We start from the raw sequence: 25,899 nt of genomic DNA, 5'->3' as shown, positions 1-25,899 counted from the left end.
CTCCTGGCAGGAATTGTGCTTGTAATTGAACCTGGTAAGACAGTGCCGTGTTCCACAAGGTCATTGCTTGCCTGCATAGAGGGTAGGAATGTGTGCCCCCTTGCTTGTTTATGTACCACATTACTGTGGTATTGTCCGTCTTTATTATTAGTTGTCCAGGGTGCAGCAGTGGCCTTAGGTCAGCTAGTGCCCTAGGCAAAAGGGCTCCACAGCGCCCCCCCACACCATCCAGTTGCCCCAACCTGGTCTACCTACACCAAATAAATACTGGAAAAGCTCCCCTGCTACAGCGGCGCCCTAGGCGGCCACCTAGTTGGCCTATGCCTAAGGCCGGCCATGGGTGTAAGAGGTCCTTGAATGCTGTTAGGGCATTCTGTACTGCTAGCATTTCTTTTTGATTGATATGCAGATGCCTTTGATCTGTAGTCCATTTGCCCTGAATGCACTGTCCTGCCATGTGTGCTCCCCAGGCATAGTCCGATGCATCTGTTGTCATAGTTTGCCTGGCTGTGGGTAAGGTGAAAGGCTGACCCTTGTTGAGGTGACATGCCTGTGTCCACCATATAAACTCCTGTTGAAGGCAGGGAATGAGTGGTATCACTGATTCCCAGCTGTGCTGAGTCCATACGCTTTTCAGGTACCATTGTAATTTCCTCATATGCAGTTTTGCAAATGGTATTAGTAGTATGCAAGATGCCATGAATCCCAAGGCCTGCAGAATTTTTCTTGCAGGGAGTTGGGACTTTGTTGCCATTATTTTAAAATATTGAGTCAGCTGTTGTTGCTTGTCTGGCGTGAGATAAGCCATCTAGGCCGTTATATTCAAGCTGGCACCCAGGAATATTATGTTTTGTGAGAGCACTAGTTTTGATTTCTTTTAGTTTACTATGTACCCTAGGCAACTTAGAAGGTGTGTGACAAATGCCAGATGCTTTAAAAGAATGTCCTTGCTTTCTGCTTGAATAAGGCAGTCGTCCAGGTATGGGTATATTTTAATTCTTCTTTGTCTGCAGTATGCAATTACTGGTGCCAGGCATTTTGTGAAGACCCTGGGCGCAGTAGATAAGCCAAAGGGCAGTGCAGAGAATTGGTAATGCATTGAACCTGCAATGAAGCGGAGGTATCTTCTGCAATTTTGTCTGATAGGGACATGCAGGTATGCCTCCTTGAGGTCCAACGTTACTAGACAAGCATTCTTGCCCAGCATGGGAAGAAGCTGCTGTAGTGTTAGCATCTTGAATTTTGGTACTTGCGGATAGGTGTTCAGAATTGAAATATCCAGAATGGGTCTCCATGCTTTGTCTTTTCTTGGGACTAGAAAGAGTCTTGAGTAAAATCCTTGTCCTTGCTCCAGTGTAGGTACCTGTTGAATGGCTCTCATGTCCATGAGAGCTGTAATTTGTTTTTGTGCCTCTGCCCATTGATTTGGTGGCAGGTTTGGCATTCCTATTATCCTTGGCAAGGTATAAAAGTGGAATCTGTATCCCTGTGAGACAATGTTTAGGACCCATTTGTCTTTTGTGATTATGTGCCAGCTGTCTGCAAAAAATGCTAATTTTCCTCCCAAGGGAGCTGCCAGGAGAGATTTGCTTGGTAGTTTGAGGATGGAGTCATTGTGTTTGTCTTCTGCTAGCTTGGGGCCTGTCTTCTCCTCCTTTCTGGGTAGCAGAACCTCATTGGTGAGGTTTGTAAGGGCCTTGTGACTGACCTCTGCCCCTTGGGCGTCTGTATTTGCCCCTCTGTGATCTGCCAGAAGCTGGAAAGGACCAGTTTTTTGTTGGCCAATTTCTGCTGAAGCAAGGGGGTTGTACCTGTAAAAAATCCTCGACCGTCTGCATAGACTTTGCCTTATCCTCCATTTTCTTTAAAACCTCTTCTGCTTTGACAACAAAAAACACATCCTGCTGTAAAGGTGCATCCAATAATTTTGCTTTAACATGATCAGGAAGGGTTTGTTCTTTTAACCAAGCATGTCTACGTATGACAGACCCAGTTACAGCTGCTCTACAGGAAGCTTCCAATGAATCAAATCCACATCGTAAAGTATATTTGCCCACCTGTTCAGCTGCATGCAACAGATCCTGCATTTCCTTGAAGTCAGACTGTTCAGTATGTGTGCTCATTTTCTGTTTTAATTGAGACATTAGGAATTGCTGATATTTCAACATGTGAAATTGACAATATAATGCTCTCATAGCCAGAGTTGCTGAGGTGCATATTTTCTTTCCCCATCTATCTAGGGCTCTGGAATCCCTTTCAGAGGGTTCAGGATTTTTAGCCATAGAAGCTTTAGCCCCCTTGGGACCCTGGGAAATTGTTTCTGGGTCAGCCACAGGGCTTTTATAAAGGAATTTGTGCGAGTCAGGTACTCTGTAGTATCCGTCTGGTTTGGCTGGAGCAGGAGGTAGAGAGTCTGGATTTAGACTAGGCTCCAAGTAAACATCATCCACAATATCTAAAACTGGAGGGATAGCAAGTGGTCTGTGCTGGGGTAGTAAAAGGAAGTCTCGGAGTCTTTTCTTAGAATCAGAGTAGTCCTGGCCTTCCCAGTGGAAATGTTCCCTTATGGTATGTAAAGTTACCCCAAAGCAGTAGTCTTCAGGGGGAGATGCTGAGGGAATAGAGTCTTCAGCATCAGAGTCTTCATAAGGGGGAAAGTGTAATCCTGTTCCTCAGAAGAATCTGAGGAAAATGAAACCTGGTCAGAGGAAGCATAATCCTCCTCTTGTCTTGGTCTTTTATCTGGAGGGGGATGGGAACCCCTGATTAGCATAATCAAATCTTCAGCCATCTTAAGCATCAGTTTCTTAGGCATGGGGCCTTGAACTGTAGACTGATGTACAGTCTTTTTTGGTTTTAAAGGAGTTTTAAGCTTAGCATAAGTTTTAATGGGGAGTGTAGTCGGTCTGAAGACACCTTCTGCAACCGAAGTTTTTCCACTGCACCGGCGTCTCCTTCGGCTCCAGTGTCGGAAGGGCCTAATGAAGATGGCTGCATCGGCCTAGTAGACTCCGCTTGAGAATCCGCAGCTGTCTGGGGCTCCAATTCTGTGGTCGTCAGGGGCTGCGTAGGCGCCTCACTGAAAAACGGAGAACCGGCGACAGGCCCGGCACAGGCCTTGGAGTCTGGCTTGTTCCTAGGCTGCCTGTCCTTATCCTTGCAGTTTTTAATCATGCCGGTCATCGGCTGCTCCGACAGCATGATATAATTAAATTTCCTACCAAAGTAATGGCGTGCAAAATCAAAACGGCGTTTGATAGTTCATTTATTAAACCTAGCACAAAACCGACAACCTGTGACGTTGTGGTCTGGGCCTAGGCAAGGAATACAGTAAGAATGGAAGTCCTTATGAGGTATTTGCTTCCCACAAGAAATGCAATTGTTAACTTTTTCTGACATCGGACTGAGGCAAGAAAAGGTTCCCCAACGGGGTACTTAGCTTTATTGAAGACTTCGGACTGAAATTCAAATCAAAAATCTCAGGTGTCGGCCAACCGGCACTTGCGAACCTGCTTCTGCTTCGGGCACAGCAAGAAAGACTGAAGAAAATGGCGTTGGATATCTTTTATATATCCCTGGCGCACTGACGTCAGGAAGAAGCGACAGCAACTGATGCCAGACCAAGACTTTGGAATTCGGGCCGACTGCGGGACCGCCTGAAGGTAGGATAACAAGTGTGATGACTGCAGCAGGATAACATGAACACCTGTCTTTCGGCTTTTCCCGGTTAGGGGTTGCTACAGCGGAACTTCGGCCCGCTAACGATTAGCAGTGAATTTTTACGGTGTCGAGTTGCCAGCCCGGTGCCCAACCTTCAAGGAAGGCATACCCCCACATGCATGCACCCACCTGCATGTCTTTAAATTTACTCGATCATGGGAAGGACATGCATACTCCACACAGAAGGTGTCCCAGCCGAGAACCGAACCGGAGAACCTCTGCTGTGAGGTGACAATGCTAACCGCTGCACCACTGTGGCCTCCACTTTCAAATCCAATAGCTGATTGTCCAAACTTTATAGGAACTTTTGACCAAGCAGACTATCACCAGTTCTTTGCCCAAACAAGATAAAAGAATTGACAGTAACAGATCTAGGCTTAGTTGTAGTATTAGAAGGAGATAATTTGCCCTTCGATCTATGTGCTCCTATGCCATAAGAGAATCTTTCTTGGATATTATTGTGTACCTTAGGAATCCAAGCTGTTAAGAAAGAGACTATATAGTACAGTTGTGTACACTTACCATATGTAGATGTTCGAGTGTATTCACTGTTGCAGTCATTACATTTGGGTAATCTGCTGGCAGGTTGCCCTCAGTCGGCCTAAATATCAAAGTCTTGGGTCCTGCGTCGGTTGCTGTCTCCTCTTCCATGACGTCAGGAGTATAAAACATGCAGCCAATGCCATTTTATTCAGTTTTTCTTGTCCCAGATGTCAGGTGCCCCCCACATGGGGAGCAAAAATATATATATATATATATATATATATATATATATATATAAACAGCAATATATATATAAATGCACTTTTAGCAACATAAACTTTACCTTCATCTAAAAGCAAATACACCACAAAGGCTTTAGAATACAGTGAATTAAAGAGAAGTTCTAGAAAAAAGGGGGATGGTGGGTGGATAACCCGGACTGCAACAGTGAATACACTCGAACATATATATTTATGGTAAGTGTACACAACTGTACTATGTTCTTCGTGTTTCACTGTTGCAGTCATTACATTTGGGTAGAATCCCAAAGCTATGGATGGGTGGATGGAACTAAATAGCATTAGGAGCGGCTATAAGGCCCTGCAGAACTGCAGTGGCAAAGCCTGCCCTGGACTTAGAAAAGAGAGGCAAATGATAATGCTTCGTAAAAGTTTGTACAGAGCTCCAAGCAGCAGCTTCTAGAATGTCTTTGGTCGGAACTCCTCTGAGAAAGGCTGCTGAGGTAGAGGCAACCGTGGTGGAATGAGACCCGATTCCCTAGGGCATCGGTTTATCATGATGCAAGCAGCAGAAACAAATGCAGTGGCTTATCCACTTAGAAATAGTCTGCTTTGATACAGCCTTCCCCTCTGATCCTGCAGCAAATGCCACTAGTAGTTAAACAGGACCAAATGTCTAAGAAAGTCTGAGCAAGAAGAATCTTAGTTGTCTGTGTATGTCCAATGAATGCAGAATCCACTCCCCCTTGTTCTGCGGATTTGGGTAACATGTTGGCAGGTGAATAGTTTGGTTAAGAGCCACACTGGATACCACCTTAGGCATAAAGGAAGGATTGGTCCTGAGGGACACCCTGTCCGGGTAAAATGTAATAAAAGGCTCCACAGCCATGAAGGCCTGTAGTTCTGAAACCCTTCTTACTGAAGTGATTGCCAAAAGGAAAGCTATTTTCCAATTTAGAAACTTTATATCTGCAGTAGCTGCTGGTTCAAAAGGAGGCCGGGTGAGTTTTTCCAGCGCAAAATTGAGGTCCCATGCAGGAGTTGGTGATCTTCTGGGAGGCCTTAAATTTTTGGCCCCTCTAAGATACTGTTTTAACAGAGGATGAGAAAAGATGGGAGGCACCATGTTGTAATGAGCCGAGATGGCAAAGGCATGGATTTTTATTGAAGAAAAAGATAGGCCCGTGTTAAGCATCTCAGTCAAGTATTGCAAAATCTGAGGAATATTTGGTTTTGCTGTGTCAGTTCCTTGTGCTTGGTTCCAAGCACAGAATCTCTTCCATTTATCAGCATAAACTTTTCTAGTACTAGGCCTTCTGGATTCCAAAATGACATCCATCACAGATTTACTGAGAGGTGTTGTTTGAATAATTACATGATCAGCCAGGCTGCTAGGTTCAGAATTTGGAGCTGAGTATGCAGAATTTGATTGCTCTGCTGAGATGGTAGATGAGGTATTTGAGGCAAGTGCCAAGGAAGGAGTTGAGACATATTCTTTAGAATTGGGTACCAGTGCTGGTGAGGCCAGTCCGGGGCAATTAGGATCATTTTTGGTTTTTCCCTGTCCGACCTTTAGTAAGACCTTGGGGAGAAGAGGCAGAGGAGGAAAGGCATAGACTGAAGGATAGGGCATCCACTTTCCATGCTTGTCTGTGATAAGTCCTTGTGCTGAATTTGTCCAGATGATAATTTTGGGGAGAGGCAAATAGATCTATGTCTGGGCTCCCCCATTTCGGTGTCACCATGCTGAAGACTTGTGGATCCTGTTTCCTCTCATGAGGGTCCATAAGATTTCTGCTTAGGTCGTCTGCCAGAGTATTTTGTTTTCCTGGCAGGAATTGTGCTTGAAGAAGTACTTGGCAAGTCAAGGCTGTGTCCCACAATGTCATGTCTAGTCTGCAAAGGGGGTAGGAATGTGTACCCTCCTGCTTGTTTATGTACCACATAACGTGGTGTTGTCCGTCTTTATCAGTAATTGTCCTGGATGAACTAAGTCCTTGAAGGCTGTCAGGGCATTCTGAACAGCTAGCATCTCTTTCTGGTTGATATGCAGATGGATTTGTTTTGTGTTCCATATGCCCTGAATGTATCTCCCCAACAGGTGGGCCCCCCAAGCATAGTCTGATGCGTCTGTAGTTAGGGTTTGGGTGGCAGGGGGTAGAGTGAAAGACCGTCCCTTGTTTTGGTGACATGTCTCTGCCCACCAAAGAAACTCCTGTTGTAGGCAGGGAATGAGAGGAATCATTGTTTCCAGACTGTGACAATGCTGACTCCATAAACTTTTTAGATACCACTGAAGTTTCCTCATATGCAGTCTTGCATATGGAATTAGTAGAATGCAGGATGCCATGAACTAAAGCCTGCAGAATGTGTCTTGCAGATAACTGGGTTTTTATTGCCATCTGCTTGAAGTATATAGTCAGTTGCCTTTGTTTGTCTGGCGTAAGGTAAGCCATCTGGGCAGTTGTATTCAAGCTTGCACCCAGGAATGTAATTTTTTGAGAGGGTACCAGTTGTGATTTATTTTCATTTATTGTGTACCCTAGGCATGTTAGAAGCCTTTTTACAAATGCCAGATGTTGAAGAAGAATGTCCTTGTTTTCTGCTTGAATGTCGGCCAAGTAAGGATAGATTTGTATGCTTTTTTGTCTGCAAAATGCAATTACTGGTGCCAGGCACTTTGTAAAGACCCTGGGCACAATAGATAAGCCAAAGAGCAGTGCAGAGCATTGGTAATGCATAAAACCTGCCTTGAAGCAGAGGTATCTTCTGCACAATTCCCTTATTGAGATATGCAGGTATGCCTCTTTTAAGTCTAGAGTTACTAACCAAGCGTTCTTGCCTAGCATGGGCAGTAGCTGTTGTAAAGTCAGCATTTTGAATTTTGGAATGTCCAAGAACGTGTTCAAAATTGTTAAGTCCAGTACTGGACACCAGGCATGGTCTTTTCTGGGTACCAGGAACAGTCTTGAATAAAACCCTTGTTCTTTTTCCTATTCTGGTACTGTTTGAATAGCCCCCATATCCATTTGGGATGTAACTTGTTTCTGAGCCTCTGCCATTGATTTTGTGGCAGATCTGGCCAACCGTTTGGAATTGGCAAAGTATGGAAATGAAATCTGTACCCCTGGGATACTATGTTATGTTTAATACCCACTTGTCCTGTGTAATTAACTGCCAATTTTGAGCATGAAGTGCTAATTTCCCCCCCAAGGGGGCTGCCAAAAGATAAGTGCTTGGTGAAGGTAGAGGGAAGTCACTGAGGCTGCTTACTGTAGCGTTGTGCTTTGTTTCCTCCAGATTTGGAGGTACAGGCACCCCATTGCTTTGACCTGTAAGAACCCTGTGATTGGTATCTAGAGCCTTTTGAGCACCTGGATTTGCCTTGTAAGGCTCTGTTGGAAAGGACCAATTTTTAGTAGGCCAGTGCCTACTGAATCTGGGTGGCTGCACTTGTAAGAAATATTTTACAGTTTGCATAGATTTAGATTTGTCTTCTATTTTCTTTAAAACCTCTTCTGCCTTATTACCAAACAGAGTATCATGCTGTAAAGGTTCATCCAGCAGTTTAGCTTTAACATGATCGGGCAGATTTTGCTCCTTCAGCCAGGCATGCCTTTTAATCACAGATCCAGTAACTGCAGCCCTGCAAGAGGCCTCCAAGGAATAAAAACCACATTGCAAAGTATGCTTTCCGACCTGTTCTGCTGCATGCAATAATTCCTGTAATTCTTTATTTTCCACAGAATCAGAAATCAACATAATTTTCTGTTTCAATAAGCCCATAACATGCTGTTGATATTTAAGCATATGAAACTGGCAGTTTAAGGCCCTAATTGCCAAGGTTGCAGACGTAAAAACCTTCTTTCCCCATCTATCCAGCACCCTGGAATCTCTATCAGAGGGGGTAGGATTTTTGGCTGTAGAGGCCTTTACACCTTTGGGACCCTGTGAAATAGTTTCAGGATCAGCAGCAGGATTTCTGAATAAAAATTTGTGGGAGTCAGGAACCTTGTAATATCTGTCTGGCTTACTAGGAGCCAGAGGTAAGAAATCAGGAGCCATGCTTTATTCCGAAAACACATCAACAATGCCTAATACAGGAGGTATAGCCAAAGGCCTATGCTGAGGAAGTAGAAGGAAATCCCTAAGCCTCTTTTTTGATTCAGAGAAATCCTGACTCTCCCAATGAAAATGCAAGGTTTCTCCAAAAGAATAATCCTCAGGAGGAAATGCATATGGGATGGATTCTTCTTCAGCATCTGAATCCTCATAGGCTGGTACAGAAAATTCCTGATCAGAAGAAATAGAAACTTGATCTGAAGATTCATAATCAGTGTCTTGCCTAGGCCTCTTTGGGGGGGGGGGGTTGGGAACCCCTGATCAAGGTAATTAAGTCCTCAGCCATTTTGATCATCTGTTTTTTAGGCATAGGGGCCTGAGCATGTGGCTCATGCGTCATTTTTTTTAGATATAGAAGTTGTTTTTATTTTTGTTTTTGAAGCTGGCGTCGGTTTTATATAGAAATGTTGAGGCCTGAAAACACCCTCAGAAGCCGGTGCCTGCTCAGCGGCTCCGGACCCATCCGTGGGAGAGACATCCGCGGGTTCAATACTCTGAGAATCTCACAGGATACCGGACTCCGCATGGGTCTCGGTAGAGGCCTGCGACTCAAAAGTAGCGGGCATCAGGGGCTGCAAAAGCGCCTCACTGAGTACCGGCAACTGGCTTAGGAGAAGCTTTGTCGTCGGTTTTAGACGGTTTTAGACCTCGACGGTCTGTCTCTGTCTTTTTCTTTGCGTTTTTTGTGAACTCCAGTAGTCAGATTGCTAACCGACGACATTTCAGGGTAAATAAATCTGGATCCAAAATATTTTGAAGCAAAAATATACCGACACTTAATAGTGCATTGGTTAAATCTAGCACAAAACCGACAGCAAGAAACGTTATGATCTGGGCCTAGGCAAGGAATACAGTACAAATGAAAATCCTTATGAGGTATTTGCTTCCCACAAGTAATGCAATTATTAACTTTTACTGACATTGGTAAGGAGCAAGAAAAAGTTTCCCCAACGGGGTACTTGGCTTTAATTGAAGACTTTGGTTCTGAAACTCGAATGCAAAAATTTTAGGAGTCGGCCAACCGGCACTTGCGAACTGCTTCTGCTTCGGGCACCGCATGGCAAGAAAGACTGAATAAAATGGCATCGGCTGCATGTTTTATACCCCTGACGACCTGACGTCATGGAAGAGGAGACCGCAACCGATGCAGGAGCCAAAACTTTGATATTCAGGCCGACTGAGGGCAACCTGCCAGCAGATTACCCAAATGTAATGACTGCAACAGTGAAACACGAAGAACATCATCACCCTCTGTCTTCTCTGGCAGTCCAAAAATTCTTAAGTTATTCTCTCTCTCAGTTTTTCAAAGCATCCAGTTTTTCCATCAGCCAGGATTTTTTTAGTGTTTCTTTAAGTCTCTTATCAACATTAGTTAGTGCATATTTAATATCTGAGACTTTTGATTGAAGCTGTTGAAATAAGTCTTTAAATATATTGGTTTGTTTGAGACTATTTCATTTGACTTCTTGAAGATTTTCTTGGAAGATCCATCTATTTTAATATTTATTTCTTGGAAGTGCTGTTGTCACCAGATGTAATTCCTTCATAATAGCAGGATCAGTATGGTTGTTCTGAGGTACTCATCCCTCAGAATATAAGAAAAATATTCCCTTGAATAATAGGATAGGAATTTTTCTTCAAAATAAAAACAAACGTTAGAATATGATATAAAAGTACTTAGAAAAATATAAGATATAAAATAATATGATAAATTAATAATGTTTCATCTCAGAAATTGTAAGGTATTGCAGAGCTCTGAAAAGAGGTGTAGACTCTGTGCCACCTTCGCTCAACCCCAACAGTAACTATATTTAGCTGCATCAAAACATGAAGCAACAAGAATCTTAAGAATTTTAGAATTGATCACTGTGTGGCTCTCCAGCCTTCTGACTCTGACGCGTATGTTTTTTTAGCATCCAAGCCAACCTCTCTTCACGACAATCAAGCCTTGGATTGTGTGTTATGTGCATATAAGATCACTTCCAATTATATTCCTAGTGGTATCTGAGCGAATATTCTACAATATATCTATTATGTGTAATTTGTATGGTTCTCTTACTACAATACCACAATATAATGGTGTACTACCCTCACAGCATACTGATTGTAAATTATATTACCTCTCCAACCCTCATACTACTACCATAATGAATTCATTTACTGCCTTTTACTGGAGTTAACTGTGTGTTGAACTAAACTACAGTGGAACTGCACTTTTGGATTAGACAGTATTACATAATTTCTTCCCTGTAAATTCAAGTAATTTCTGCCTCTGTGTTAGTGCATCATCGGTTGACAGTACATCTCCTCCATAACAAGGTTTACCTACCATCTTCTCTGTGGATAGACAGAATCAATTCAGTACAGTATTTCTGCCCTTGGTAATTTGACCCACTTGACACACATGGAAGTCCAACCCACCTTTGTCCCTTCTGTTACCAGCCTCATTGCACTTGGTATTGTGAGACAGTGTAAGAACTACTTAATATTCAAGGAAAAACAGAGACTATTTACCAACTTGACATGATTTGTGTAACGTTGAATTTTCTATATATCCTGAAAGCTACCCTATCACATACACAAACAGCTGGTAAGCAATATAAACTCATTTTTCTCTCTTCAAGACCACACTAAACTGACATATGCTGAGGCTATTTAAAAAAACACTTCCAAGCCTCCAAGAATCAGGACCAAACAGCTCCAGCTGCAATCTAGTAACACAACTCCACCATGCTCACATAAATCCACTGTGAGCCATCAGACCTCAAATCTTATACTACTACAGGGTCTACAAATTCAAGTAGAAGTGTTTTAGTAACTGGTGATTACAATGTTAAATAAACTGACTTGACACTCACTAAGATGGACAAAGACAAGGTGGCAGTTGCCTTGCCAGTGCAAGGATCCTTGACATCATGGGAACACTACAGTCCCTCAAAACAGGACAGATACGAGTACAACCTAGTTCTGGCTCATGTAGATATGAATGACCTGAGGTGCTGAACCCAGCAGGACATAAAGAGACGTACTGAAGCTTGCCATGCATGAATAAACTGCTGGTAATACTCTGGATACAAGTGGAATACTACCCTCACTCAGACTGTAGCTCAGACACAATGAAAAGATAACTGACTTTAACAACTTGATAAATAACTATGTTATACTATGAGGATTCAGTGAGTCAGCTCCAGAGAAGATGATAGACAACCCCTACCTGCTTCACCAGGAAAGGCCTACACTTTTTGTTACACAGCTTCCACATACTGCCCAAAGCACTTACAGCCTCTGTAGTAACAACTTTAGGCAAAGCTCACCTTCTGGACATTCCAGCATAACAAAAAAGTGTGGTAAATTCCAATCCTGACCACATCAAGGTTCTTCAATACCTAGCCTTAACAATAAACTGTTGGATCTCAAAGTTCTCTTACACCCTGAACACATCCAGTATCTGTGTTGTTACACTGACTTTAACTCAGTGTAAAGACCGCACTCCCTCTTTTCTGGGTTTCAAATCCTAACAAAACATACTGATCTGCAGGAACTTGACAGACAGCATCAATATTTGTTAGAGACCCAATTATCTCAACACAGAATCCCCCATGACCCACAAGCAGAACTTACTGAATTTCCAATTACCTTACAGAAGAACAACTTATCAACTCATAGCCTGCTACAGTTCAATTTCCACATCCCAGAGGATTACAAAGGATTTCTAAATGTGCTTACTGAACTACCCATAAACAAAAATTCCTTTTTATTGGGTGATTTCAATTATCTATCAATTAACTGGGGCACCTATACCACAAAGGTTGGGAAAACCCAAAGATTTCTAGATTAAAAAAATGCCAACTTCCTTGTACAAGTAGTCAATCAGCCCACTAGGGGTGAACATCTTCTAAACCTCATCCTCACTAGCATCACACCTACAAAGGCCAAATCTAGTCAAGTTAGTAATCTTATAATTTAGGGAAAATAATCCCACCACAGTGAACACCTCTGAATATAATAACTAACACAACAAACCTACTAAAACTATATGACAAGACATCAAAATTCATTTGCGATATTTCCAGCTCCCATGTATCCACACTTGTCACTTAGGCCAATGAACTTTACTCTCATCTAACAAATACAGTAACTGAAGTGGTCTCAATCAGACCAAAATATACTGGGGAATATAAAAGCAAAGCACCTTGGTGGAAGTTAGAATTAATACACTCTAAAGAAAAAGAAAAGCTAACTAAAACTAACAATAAATGAAAATACTCACACCAAAGATGCTGCCAAAATGATCAGCAGACTTACGGTTATCTAAATTTGCTGAACACTGCAAACTGGGCGTTTGCTCAGCATCTGAAACGGAGTTAACACAGCAACGGCTAAACCATACAAAATAATGGTGTATTAGAAATGGAGGCTTAAATTAAATGCAAAAATGCAAATAAGTGTAGCACTGTCACCACTGGAAAACTAACACTGACAGCAACTAAAAGCATGGGCAGCTCACAGCTCCAGATCAAAATGATTATCAGACATCTTGGCAGCTTCTCAGAGGAATCCCTGTCTTTTGATCTTCACATAGAAACAGCAGTTAGGAAATCCTACAGTTTAGCCAATCCAATGGCTAGAAGGATAAAGCTCTGACTAGGACCCATTCAACCAGAGTTCAATTAGTGGCTTGGGCACCCAATGGAGCTGGTAGGGAGGATGGGGTGCTCATATCCTGAGAGGGATGATGCATGCCAACACCTCTTTACTGGAAGCAGACGTTCACAAAGAAAGACATCAGGCTGGTGAGTGGAAGATTGGTGATGGAGTATCAGACACTTGTGCTCAGGGGCAAAGTTGCACAGCAACCAATTTCCCCACAATCAGTTATTCTTAGCAGGTAAATAAAAGTAAGTAAGCAGGCAGGGGTGAGGTGGGGCAGTTAGGGACAAGAAAAACACTGTCCACCACAGACAGCACTACTCCCACAGCCCCATTTATGATGCTGAGCCCTAGGACCTAAATTAATGAATGAGTCCAGGGGAGGGTGCAGCAGGGATAGAAGCTTGATGGGTCAAGGATACTAGCTTAAAAAAAGAAATCGTTAAATCAAACCTAACAGACAACTAAAGACATCACATTCTGGTCAAAGAACACCATTAATCCACTATACTCCACACTCTGATCAGGTTAATTATACAATATAATGCTTTTCAGTATGTACCTATCCAAACACATTAAAGAGCCAAAGACACCTATCTAAAAAGATACCCACAACAAAAATCTTCAACTACCATAAGAGACTTAAAGCTCTACCTTTAAACTTTGTTACTTACAGACTTCTGCACTGTGATTTTTGTCTAGCTCTCATTGCTCTTCACAACCCCATCTTCAAAGATTTATGTCTAGCATTCCATGTTATTAACACAACTTTCCCTGACCTCAACCCCTTCACTTCTTTTAAGAAAAACATTGCTGACTAGGTAAATTCTTCCTGCGCCTTACTTGTTTTTCCATCCTAAATGCAGGTGTCCTAAGGTGATAGGTACTGACAAGGTGGTTATGACTCAGTGAAATTAAGTCTGTGAAATAAAGACCAGCATGTACAAGGATTAGCCAAATGTCTGCATTACCCTTCACAGTTCTTATTTTATCCTATCTTCACATCTCAGTCTGCTGAAACAAAAGACAACTTGTTACTCAATCTGTCTAGAGTACATAGTTATTGTGAGAGATTTATAATTAAATATTTTAAATTTTCTTGATTTAGTGGCATATCTGGATAACAAACACACAGCATACCATGTGTCATGTGCGTTTCCTATCCCCAAATGATGCCTCCAGATGTTTCAAAGAGCCACAACATATGCAACAACAGTTAAACAAATCTTACTTACTAGCACCTCTTGCTTCAACACCTGCAAAAATGCTGAAACAACATTTTATTTATTATTTATTTTACATTTGTTGACCGGGATAGTCTAACTGGATTTATGTCCCTTTTCACTCGAGTCCCGGGGAGATAAGCTCCACGAGATTACTAGACCACTAACATACAGGTACTAGTTGTTATACAGTTAAATACTACAAATTTTAAACAGTTCAGGAATCTTCACAGTTTATGCAAAAAACAAGTTACAAGCATTAGATAAGATATTTTAGTCTGCATGTACAAGACTTCATTAGTAACTAGAAAGTAATTGTTAAACAAATACATACTTCAAGTTTCAACAGTTCAGCAATGCTCACAGTTTAAACAATACTTGTTGCCTGCCATTAGGTAGGATGCTTTAGAATTACATGCAGAAGAACTTAACTAGGTATTATAAATTAACTCTATTAGGATAAGATATGTTTTTGCCAAGGATAGGCCTTGATCTAAAAAGAAACAGAGCAGGAATTAGGTCTTAAGAGAGGGTATTTGGGATATAATATGAGATTAGTCTGGATTTGTACAGTGACATAACCAATGTGTTTTAAGATAGAGTTTCAGATAGTGTTTAAAAAGTGTAAATGAAGACAGTGATGTAAGTTCATGGGGGAGTTGGTTCCAATACTTTAAAACTGCATTTGAGAACAGAGCATCGTCTGCCATGTTATTAGATTTACATGTTGATACTAGTAGTTTATTAGATGAGCGTAAAGTTGAAAAGTTCTTATATTGGGTAATGAGACTAGCAAGTATTGGGGTTTTGGTAGGTTGGAAATGGGTTTTGTGCACAATGGTGAGCTGTTTAAAGTGAATTTGAGACAGAAGCTCTAACCAGCCTAATTGTTTCAGGTTATGGCAGTGATGGGTCCTAAAGGAGGAAGCAGTAGCAAATCTGGCAATGCTATTGTAAGCGTTGGCTAGCTTGTTAAGGTTATTTTTTGACAAGTTAGTATATATGGAAGAAGCACAGAGAAGTGTGGAGATAAGGTGAGAATAGGCAATAGTGGTTCTGGATAGTGGGGAGAGAAAGGGTTTTATCCTATAGAGGGAGCCAAGTTTCCTGTTGACAGTTTTTATGGTATTGTTGATATGGGTTTCAAAGTTCGGGTTGTTATCAATGATTACCCCTAGAAGTTTAGTTGTTGGATCGGGAGATATGAGTGTACCATTATTGGATAAGACTGAAAAGTTAATTGGGAGTGATTTACGGGTAGGAGTGAAGAGGAGGAGTTTGGTTTTTGGGGGTTCAAGAGGAGGCAGCGTTGTAGAAACCAATTTTCTGTTTTATTGAACATTGACTGAGCTAGAATCTGTAGTTGGGATTGAGAATTAGCTGAGCAGATTATTGTCGAATTATTTGTGTATTGTACACAGTTAGTTAAAGGAATAGCTAGGTTGAGGTCATTGATAAATATTGAGAAAAGGAGGGGGCCCAATATAGAGCCCTGGGGAACACCTAGGTTAACTGGGAGATGGGATGAGAAATTGTTGTTTAAATATCTCTGCAGAAACAATAGACATTACTAAACACAATCCCTTTTTTATAATGACCACAAAACATATTTGCATGACTACAGCATAAGGGCAGTGAGGTATTCTGGATATATGCACTGCATTTCACCATAAGCAAGCACCTGTACAAAAATACCTCTAAAAGGTTACATCTGGAATGGAATCACTACACAATCTTAGCTTCTATACAGGATTTTTAAAGCTTGATGCAATCTCGAATTTTAAATATAAATACATTTTGCTTCCAAGCTGTTACATGATCTACCATACTTCTTCAACAACTGAATTAAGAAGTGGTACAAAATTAGCAAAAGTTTAAACAAAACAGCAAAAATGATTAAGCTCTTACCTTTGTACCGTTCATCTTCAGCAACCATTCTCTCAAAGACAACTGTAACTACTTGCCGCACAGTAGCTGCTGCAGTATTGTTTGTAATATTGTCTTTTGTGAAGTGCAAACGAAAGCAAAGGACGATTGCCTGGAAACAATATTAAGAGTCTTAATATAAAAGCATCAGATGTCATGCACATCTTTTTAGAAAAGCATTTATTTGCTTGCCTACAGTCACAATCACTGTAATACATGGAGTGCCCAGATTACACTCCAAAATTGGAAAAAAAGATAAATCTATTATGCTCTACTGTAGCATGAGATGCAACTATAACAGCGCATTCAGGAATGTGTATTTATTAAGCACCCCCTAAGCACCATTACAGTCGGGTATAGGGAAAAGGATGTTCCTTCACTGTCAGTGGCCCTGAATTTCTTTTCTAATACATCTGCAAAATTTTAGACATAAGTCTGTAAGTAGCTTACTTAAATTAGGGCACTATTTAAAAACTGTCCCTGATTTTTCCTGCAACACTTACTTGCTATCTATGTGACATCACTTACTAAGTGCTTTACTGCCTTTCAAACACAGTAAAACACTTCATTTTTTCCCTGAAACTAGTAGTATATAGACTAATTAACACTCCATGCACTACAAAGAATTATGATTGGATCTCACCATTCTGAAGTGAATTTCTTGGCATGCATGTCTCAAACACACAATGTGGTTATGATCAGAGACCTTATTTTAACCCTCTGTGTTACCTACCAACCAATATGATCTTCAAGAGGGCCCTTTGTAGTGGCTGCAAGACTTGGCTACATCTTTCCTGTGGTCTTGCGGCACTTATCTTGAAACCTAAACCTTACAAGACTTAAAACCTCAGCCCTGCACCCTGAATTCATGTTTTTAATACTCACAATAAGGTAACATATGCTAACAAAAAAACAAACAAAAAAAGCTTATAAGATTATAATATTATAATCTAAAATTATTTTTATAAATGGTTTATAGACAAAGCACTGAATGCAACAGCCAAAATAGGAGAAAAGCGTGTGCAGGAAAATCATCCTTCACGCAGGACTTCACAAAGACAAACTGATGTGAAGAATACTCTCATATCCATTATGCTGTACTTCAAGTATTCTCAATGTAGTGGACAGAACACTGATACAATTTTAAGCAGTATTCACCCCCCCCCCCCAAAACAAAAAATGAAAGGAGGAGGAATCAGCCAGAAAAGAGAGCAGAGATGAGGCAGATAGACACCCTATAGCACTTAGTGCAAATGTGCACTAATAAGCACGTGACTGCATAGTGATTATCTCCCAAGGACAACTGAAGCCAGCACTATAGGCAGCTACTCTGTCGCTGGAATTCTCTTTCATTTTACTACCAAACAGCAGCTTGTTTGGTCAACAATAATGTATTTGGTAATACATTTGTCTAGGGTTTGTTTAGTAACTGTAAAACCCTTCCTGCTAGAGGTAAAGAACAACTGTCAGTCAACCTATGCTCATTAATCTTGCAAAGACCATAATTAAGGCAATGCAGGATCCATGCCCCCACTTCCAACCTTTCACTTGATGAGACATGGATAAAAACATGCAGGTGACCAAACTGCTTCAGTGAGAGTTCAGACACTACTTTTGGTAAGAAACAGACTTGTTCTGAGAAAGGCCTAGTCCACAGGAAACATGAGATACAGCTCTCAAAGCATGACAACATGTAACTCAGAAATCCAAAGGAGAGAAAATGGCAACCACGAAGAATATCCATCAGGACTGGAATTTTTGGGCTGCTCAACCACTCCGTTCAAATGGGGAGATCAGCATGCCCACCACAAAGTTCAGATTCCAATGTACAGAAGTTTTTTTTTCTTCTTCTTCTTAAGAAAAGAGAGGAAGGGGCTTTCTTAAAAATGTATATAACCAGTCTTCACTTATCTAAAGTTATACCCTCTGTCAGTACAGGATATCCTCACATGAATGAAACATATTCTGATGGTAAAATAACCCAAGCAAAAACCAAAAATAGTACTCAAGATAGGCTATTCAGACTTGTGAGATATAAAGACTGAGGAGAAAGGGGATTTTTTTTGCCTAGAAATCTTTGAAATAACCTTGAAGCAGGGTATCTGAAGTTAACAAAAAAAGAAGCCTAAATGGAAAATAACTTCTATGTAGCAACTTGACAAAGAACCTTAACATTTTATATGGATTATTGTATTAGACTATGCAGAAAAATATATAAGTAACCTTGGTACTGAAGTTACACAAGAGCAGTGGCATAGTAATACTAAATAAGATTGACCCAATTAAATGAGCATCTAATTTTCTGGTTCATATCTGGCTGGAATGTGTTCTCTGCTAGGTCTGCATGTCCTTCCTTGGTTCATGCAGTTTAAGGGTCTTTATCTGCTTCCCTTAGTTTTTTTCTTGCATCTTTTTTGCCTCCATTCCAGATTACCATCAAGCTTATTCAGCTAGACTCTCTGCTCTTGTGTTCTGTCATACTAGGGATGTACCCAGTATAGTATGAGAGTAAGGGCCATTACTTAGGCAGCCATGAAGGTTGCTTGTTTCCTAACTGGCATCCCAGTAATAAGGGCATTTCTGTTAGTTTAAACTCTACTCTGGTGGCTGATGGGAGCACCTTCTTTACTGCAGAGACCTTCTGTTGCCCCTCTATTGGTGCATATGTGCTCTTGCACACATGGCGACCATAGCTAGCATCGCTGGCTTGGGAGCACCAAGCCCACATTCTCTCTGTGTACTGCTACTTTATCATGCAAGCCTCTTCTTGAACTGTAGCAGTTTAGCTAACCAGGAACCACTTTTCCATCCTTTCATGATGAATGAGATATCATAAGCTGCTCATTTTGATTCTCCCCTGGCAGGCTGTTCCACTTCCTGAGCGGCTACTTGAACTTGGGCTGTTTCTGTTGCGGTTGCAGTCTGGGCTTCATCCCTCTGTGCCACACAGCTGGGCCTGTCCCCACTTTCCTTCAATCATTCCAAAGTATTGGGTAGGTGACTTGATAATACTCTACACTGGCTGTTGGTGGGTGTGTGTGTGTGTGTGTGTGTGTGTGTTTGTGTCTGTGAACATGCCTTGGAGGAAACATTTGAATCTAATATTTATATACCAGAAGGTGTTTATTATTTTTCACATACAGAAACCAACAGTTAAACATATGTTCAAACTAACCAAAAATAAACGTCTGTATCATATTGTCTGTTTCTCATTTTCTATAACATTTAAAATATCTGAATACATTGTTGTTTCCCAAATGTGCCCAGTGCATTTGATACATTCACCACATAACTAGATTTTTATCTACATTTCTCCTACTGCCTGCTGATCACCACCCCCATTCTAGACAGCTGGTCCATTTGTTTCCCTATCGCCAAGGGCAAGGGTCGACTGAAAAGGGCATCCCCTATATGGCAACCATTGGAGTGCGAAAGCTCTGTCTCAGTGAGCATAACATTAGCCTTTCACTAATTCTTGTCCTCTCACCCCTTTTCTAATCTTCATTTCATAAATATGCTCAAATTCCAACCATCCTCTCTGTTTTTCTCTCTTGCCTCTTTGAAACCACCTCACTAAATATGCCATCCAAGAACTTGTTCAGGTCCCTAAACTTTTTGATTTCATGCTTGGTGACAGTAATTTTTTTCAGAGCTTTGCAAGTTGCTAGTATTTGTCATATTTAAACAGGTTCAATTATTGACAGGTTAAATACCACGTGCATGTTATTCCTTTTAACTGAAACCATTTAAACAGATTTTGGCACCTTGGATGAAGCCCTCCCAAAACTCTGTGTCATTATGATGGGACTTCAGGTTCAGTCTTCAGACAATGTCTGAGTTTGGTGCCTGTGACCAGGCAGTCAATGTAAACAGGCTTGTTTCATTTTTATTGTTATGAAATAACTAAATTCAAACACATCAGACTTCATAGTCTCTCTCAAAGTAATTTTCTGTGTAGTTGTGTGTGACATGCAGGCAGTAATATAGTAACAAATCAAGCAGGAGGGGACTGATTCCTACTGCATCCACTGGTAAGAGATGTAAGTGAGAGAGTGAGCCACCAATGGTGGCATCTTCGTGGAGGTAGTCAAACTTGGGGCATCCAATGTACTGGCAGCTGTCTTAATATGCAAGGTCTGGACTATTTTCTTGTAGTACAGCACTGAAGAGGTCATCCTGTTTACTGTTTTGAGAGAATGCAGTATGATCTAGACCGTGCTCTCACCAACAGTGCAGGGGGAATGTAAGTTAGCTGTTAGTATTCTCTCCACAGATTAGGGTGGGGTAGTTTCCTTTACTTTTTCTTCATATTTGTGTTCTCCGTCACTTATTCACAGACATGTAGATGAAAGAATCTTATTTCATTCTTTTTACCTCTTCATGGACTAGGTTTCATTTCAGACTGTTTGATTTCTGGCACCTTCCATTCCAATTCCAGAACAGCTACTTGGGAGCTCGAAGACTGAGGCAGACTGATGACTTTCACAAACTCTGAGATTGGCTTTTTTAGTACTATCTTTTGTTCTGTTATTCTTACTGGCGTGGTGCTACAGGCCTTGAAAACAGCTAGGAAACCCTTCACTAGATGCTGAAAACAAACAAAAAAAAAACAACTGGTCCACCATACAGCTGAAATGTATTAGTAAAACTTTTCTTTAGTTAACCGAGAATAAAAAAAATCAAATGAAATGTTTTTATAGTAATTAACAGAAAGCAGCAAGCTCCTAATGTACAATAATGAGATGCAAAACAAAAACTCAGTTCCAACTTTGGATAGGTCCATGGCAATTTAATGTAAACTTCTTGATGCTATCAGTCATACAACTAAAAGTTCAAGAAAAAATAAGTATCAATATGCATTTAAGTAACTTGCATGCATTTAAATACGTGGTTACATAGGAAGAAAATTTTGCCAACAAACATTTTTGCAGATTATCTGACCAACTTAAGAGAGAGTGCCTTCTGTGTGGAGTCTGCATGTCCTCCTCGCGGTTGGGTAGCGTTCGAAAGACATGCGTGCGTAAATGGGCGTGCCTTCGTTGAAGGTTGGATGTCGAGCTGGCACCTCGGCGTTTCATAAAAAAATCTACTGCCAATCATTACCGGACCGGAGTTCCGCTGTGGCGACCCCTTACTGGGAAAAAGCCGAAAGACAAACAACAACAACATCTGAGCAACTTAAGAAAAACACATTTGTCTAAAGGATTCAAACTAAAAACTTGTGAACCAATCAAACGTATGACAGCCACCAAGTGTACCTAGACTGGTTGCATATACAAGTTTAGTACATTTCTAACTTAAGACATACAGAATAAGCCACACTCAAGTTCCTTCTTAAAGAGTGCTAAGGTGACATCATTCTCCAAATGCCAGAATATTATAACGTGGGTAATACAACAGACATTTTACCTTAGAAAGTGCTTCATCGTGAACCACTGTATTTGTGGTTAAAAGTACAAGGACAGTCTGCAGCAGTTTTAGTTCTTCTAGTCCATTCTCCATCAATTGCCACAACATGTTGATAATATTTTCTGCTGCTGCCTGTACGAAAAACAAAAAGGCAAAATAAATGAAAAACTTCAATATATTACATCTGACAATTTTTTTCTCACTGTAATTCACTTTTTTTTTTTTTACACTCTCCTGCAATTAAGTGACTTTGGTTAACTAATCAGCCCTACTGCACTAAAATTAGATTCTGTTCAAGAAATGCAAAAACTGTTCATTCTCTTTGGAGAACCGCTGGAGGAATGCAGCAATTCCAAAGCAGATGAAAGAGGAGTCAAGCAATACTCCCCACAATGAAGGCATTAAATGCACCAGAACTTTCTAATACAGACAGTAGCCATCTAAGTAAATGTTACCTATTCATGTTTTACTGCCTACAATGTAAACATAATGTTGTTGGCACCAAAGTGTGCATTGAATCTAAAACAAATCTTGAGTGTCAAAGAATCACTTACACTTGCATAAACTGCTACTGCCACAAGGTGCAGTTTACATAATGGTGTTCAATCCAACTCGGGGATGATTTCATTATCAGCTAATTTGCAAGTCTCTGAATCTGGTTTAATTACCACCAGTGCTAAATAGCACAGAGAATGACTCAGTGTGTGGTGTTACTAAAACAATGGAGATTCATGCACAGCATTGGTACCACCACCCTCTCATTTACTTTCCCACACACATACAAACATTCATATACAAACACTCATACACCCATGAGCATGCATATTCACATGTATATAAACACACCCATACACACACATCATATATAACACCTCCCCTTCTCGACTGCACTCTCAGAAACACTCATCCCTTCACAAGTTCATAGTTAAGTACTAGGCTAGCTGCCCTTGTGGACCATTTTAAGCATAGCCAATTTATCTTTCAAAGGGGAGAATCAAAGCCTGTACTTTGTGTCTGTGATATAAAAACCTCAGTATGCTAATCCCCAACCCAATTTAAAGATAAGAATCAATCCTTGCACCTTGTGTGTGTGTGAGGTAAACACCTTAAGCATTACACCAACCGCTCTACTATTTTCACATACACAGACACACACACACACACACACACCCCTGAACTCCTTTTCTCCCATACTGTGAACAACCACACACACACACACAAACACACACAAACACACCACTACCACTACCACTCTGCTTCATCCTATCTAACCTTACCTGTAATGCAGTTACCTCAAATGAAAATAATGTGGGAAGAAGGCATTTTGGCTGACTGAAGCACTCAGCTGCATAACTCCCTTCCCATGGGCATTTGTGTGGACAGCACATGGCTAATTAGCATTAGGCTTTCCTCAGAATACTTCATTAGCATTTATTATGGTTGTGGAAACATCCCACCATAGTGACAATACAGATTGTGTAAAATCACTATGATGGGCCTGTCTCTGAATCAGAAATGTCTGCAAGGGGTTGGCCACTTGGGTTATCTTCCTGAATTCCAACCAGTGATGCAATTTTTATATTTTTTTCTCTTCATTGGCTCACTCTGGTTTCCAGCTTACACTTCTCTGCAAGTGATAATCTAGGTTCTATCAGGATTCCTTAAGCCACTAAACACGATTTCCTTGCGAATGGTCCTGTATAGTCATAGTACTTCTTGCCCATATCTGCACTACATTAACCTTTGAGATATAGCAGAAGTACACAAACAGCCTATCCAAGCACCTTCATATGAACCCAACACACAGCCTCCCCATCATTTCCTCCTTTACCAATATTAAGCCCTGCTTCCTACAACTCTTACAATCACTATAAACATGCCAGTATAAAACAAGCACACTCAAAATAAAACTCAATAGTAAAGACCAAAAACATCTAAATTCCTTACAAAAGCAAACAAGCGTCAAGTTTTTTGGGGAAATGGAGGAGGAGGTGGTTGGGACTGAGGTGGGTTTAGGGAAGAAGGGGGGGTGCCAACCAATCTGTGTCATGGCTGATCCCTGGTGGATCCTGGCCCTTAGGGCCCCTGAACTTCTCCTTATGCCTAGCTTACCACTCTTTTTTGAACTTGCTTTTTCCAGAGCTGGTGGGTTCCTGCCTGGAATTGGACATCAAAGCCTTGGCAGGTTAGCTCCTACAGTACCCAGACACACAAGGCTGAAAAATCGTAACAGACTGGCCAGTCCTAAAAGTGAGGAATGCAACACTGAATAACTACAACGAACATCATGCCAATATAAAAACAGAGTAAACTTCAATGGTAAAATACCAAAAAAAAAAGAAGTTATGTACTCACCATAACGTTCCATCTGAGTAGTTATATTTCATTTTTCTGCAACCTGTGGGATATACGGATCCGTATCGGATTCGAACCGGCAACTTTTTTTCTAGCATCTGCTCCAAGCTCTGAGCTCCTCCCCTTACCCATAATGCCCTACCATCTCCTATCTTCCCTCAGATCGAGTTTGCTGCAACTAAAACATAAGCAACTCAACCCAATAAACCAAAACTGAAAAGACAGGACAAGGTCAGGGGAACGGAGGGAGGGAATGTTGCAGAAAAATGAAGTATAAAGTACAGTTTTGTACCTACCATAAATGTAGATGTCCGAACAGGATAGCATCTGCAGTCATAACAAATGGGTTGTCCTGTCGTCAGGCAGCCCTTCGGTTGGCCGGATTCCAAAGTCTGGGTCCGGCTCGCTGATGTCGCACTTCACCCGACGTCATCTCTGCTGGTCTTCGGGTATAAAGGCATCAGCCGACGCCATTTTCCTCAGTGTTTCTTGCCCCAGATGCCAGTTGCCCTCTTGGTAAGCTAAATTTTGGATAAATGCCAATGTTTCCAAAAAAGTAGAAGGCAAACACAAAAAATAACAATGTATGTACATATATACAAACAAATACACCATAAGAGACTCCCCCCCCCAGCTAGCTATTAGGAGGGTAAATATCCTAGGAGTACCACAGAGGGGAAGGAGGGTGGGTAATCCTGACTGCAGATGCTATCCTGTTCGGACATCTACATTTATGGTAGGTACAAAACTGTACTATGTCCTTCAAGGATGCATCTGCAGTCATAACAAATGGGTAGAATACCATAGCCAAACTAGGGGAGGAGGAAGAAGAATTATGGTGTAGTTAGGATCCCTTGCAGTACAGCAGTGGCAAACCCTGCTCGGGATCTAGAGTATAGAGGTAAATTATAATGCTTGGCAAATGTATGCACGGAGGTCCAAGTAGCCGCCTCAATAATGTCCTTGGTTGCCACTCCTCGTAAGAAAGCTGTGGTAGTGGCTGTAGCCCTTGTAGAATGAGGTCTTATGTTCTGTGGAATTGGTTTTCCGTGGTAGGAGTAACAGAATCTTATGCAATTTCCTATCCATTTGGAGACTGTCTGTTTGGAAATTGCTTTTCCTTCCCTTCCTGTTGCATAGGCTACTAAAAGCTGGTCAGTTTTTCTGTCACCTTTGGTTCTGTCCAGGTAGTAGCGTAACTGTCTATGTACATCAAAGGTATGCAGCAGTCTTTCCCCCCTGTTCTGTGGATTGGGAAAGAAGGTAGGTAAGGTGGATTGCCTGGTTTAAAGACACTCTGGATACCACCTTAGGCATAAATGTAGGATTAGTTCTCATGGACACCCTATCTTGATGGAAAATTAGGAAGGGTTGTACTGCCATTAAGGCCTGTAGTTCCGAAACCCTCCTTGCTGAAGTAATTGCCAGTAGGAAAGCAGTTTTCCATGATAGGTGTTGAATATCTGCTGTTGCTGCTGGTTCAAATGGAGGGAGTGTCAATTTTTCTAGCACAAAGTTCAAGTCCCATGCTGGTAATGGTGGTTTCCTAGGAGGTTTTACATTCTTGATCCCTCTGAGAAACTGCCTGAGTAGAGGATGCGAAAAGACAGGTGGATCGAAGCTGTATTCTGCTGAAATAGCTGATGCATGTATCTTGATGGAGTAATAGGACAGGCCTGTATGTAGAAGCTCTGCCAAGTACTCCAGGATGTTAGCAATATCTATGTTCGACACATCTTTTCCTCTTTCAGTACTCCAAATGACAAATCTTT

At 41.2% G+C, this 25,899-nt stretch overlaps 1 protein-coding gene across 1 annotated transcript in view; it reads right to left on the bottom strand.

Moving 5' to 3' along the window:
• MON2 (MON2 homolog, regulator of endosome-to-Golgi trafficking) overlaps positions 1-25,899 on the bottom strand; it is a gene marked incomplete in the record, with an annotated part of 2,751,369 nt that overhangs the window by 2,234,711 nt on the left and 490,759 nt on the right. The window contains 2 exon segments of the mRNA XM_044088289.1: positions 16,346-16,475; positions 21,773-21,904. Of these exon segments, the coding sequence (XP_043944224.1) occupies positions 16,346-16,475; positions 21,773-21,904 (262 nt within the window).

This window comes from Protopterus annectens, chromosome 11.part0, assembly GCF_019279795.1.
Source record: "Protopterus annectens isolate FY-2018-M chromosome 11.part0, PAN1.0, whole genome shotgun sequence".
NCBI lineage: Eukaryota > Metazoa > Chordata > Ceratodontiformes > Protopteridae > Protopterus > Protopterus annectens.
Note: the sequence above shows the minus strand (reverse complement) of the source record. Positions and strands in the feature narration are given on the sequence as shown.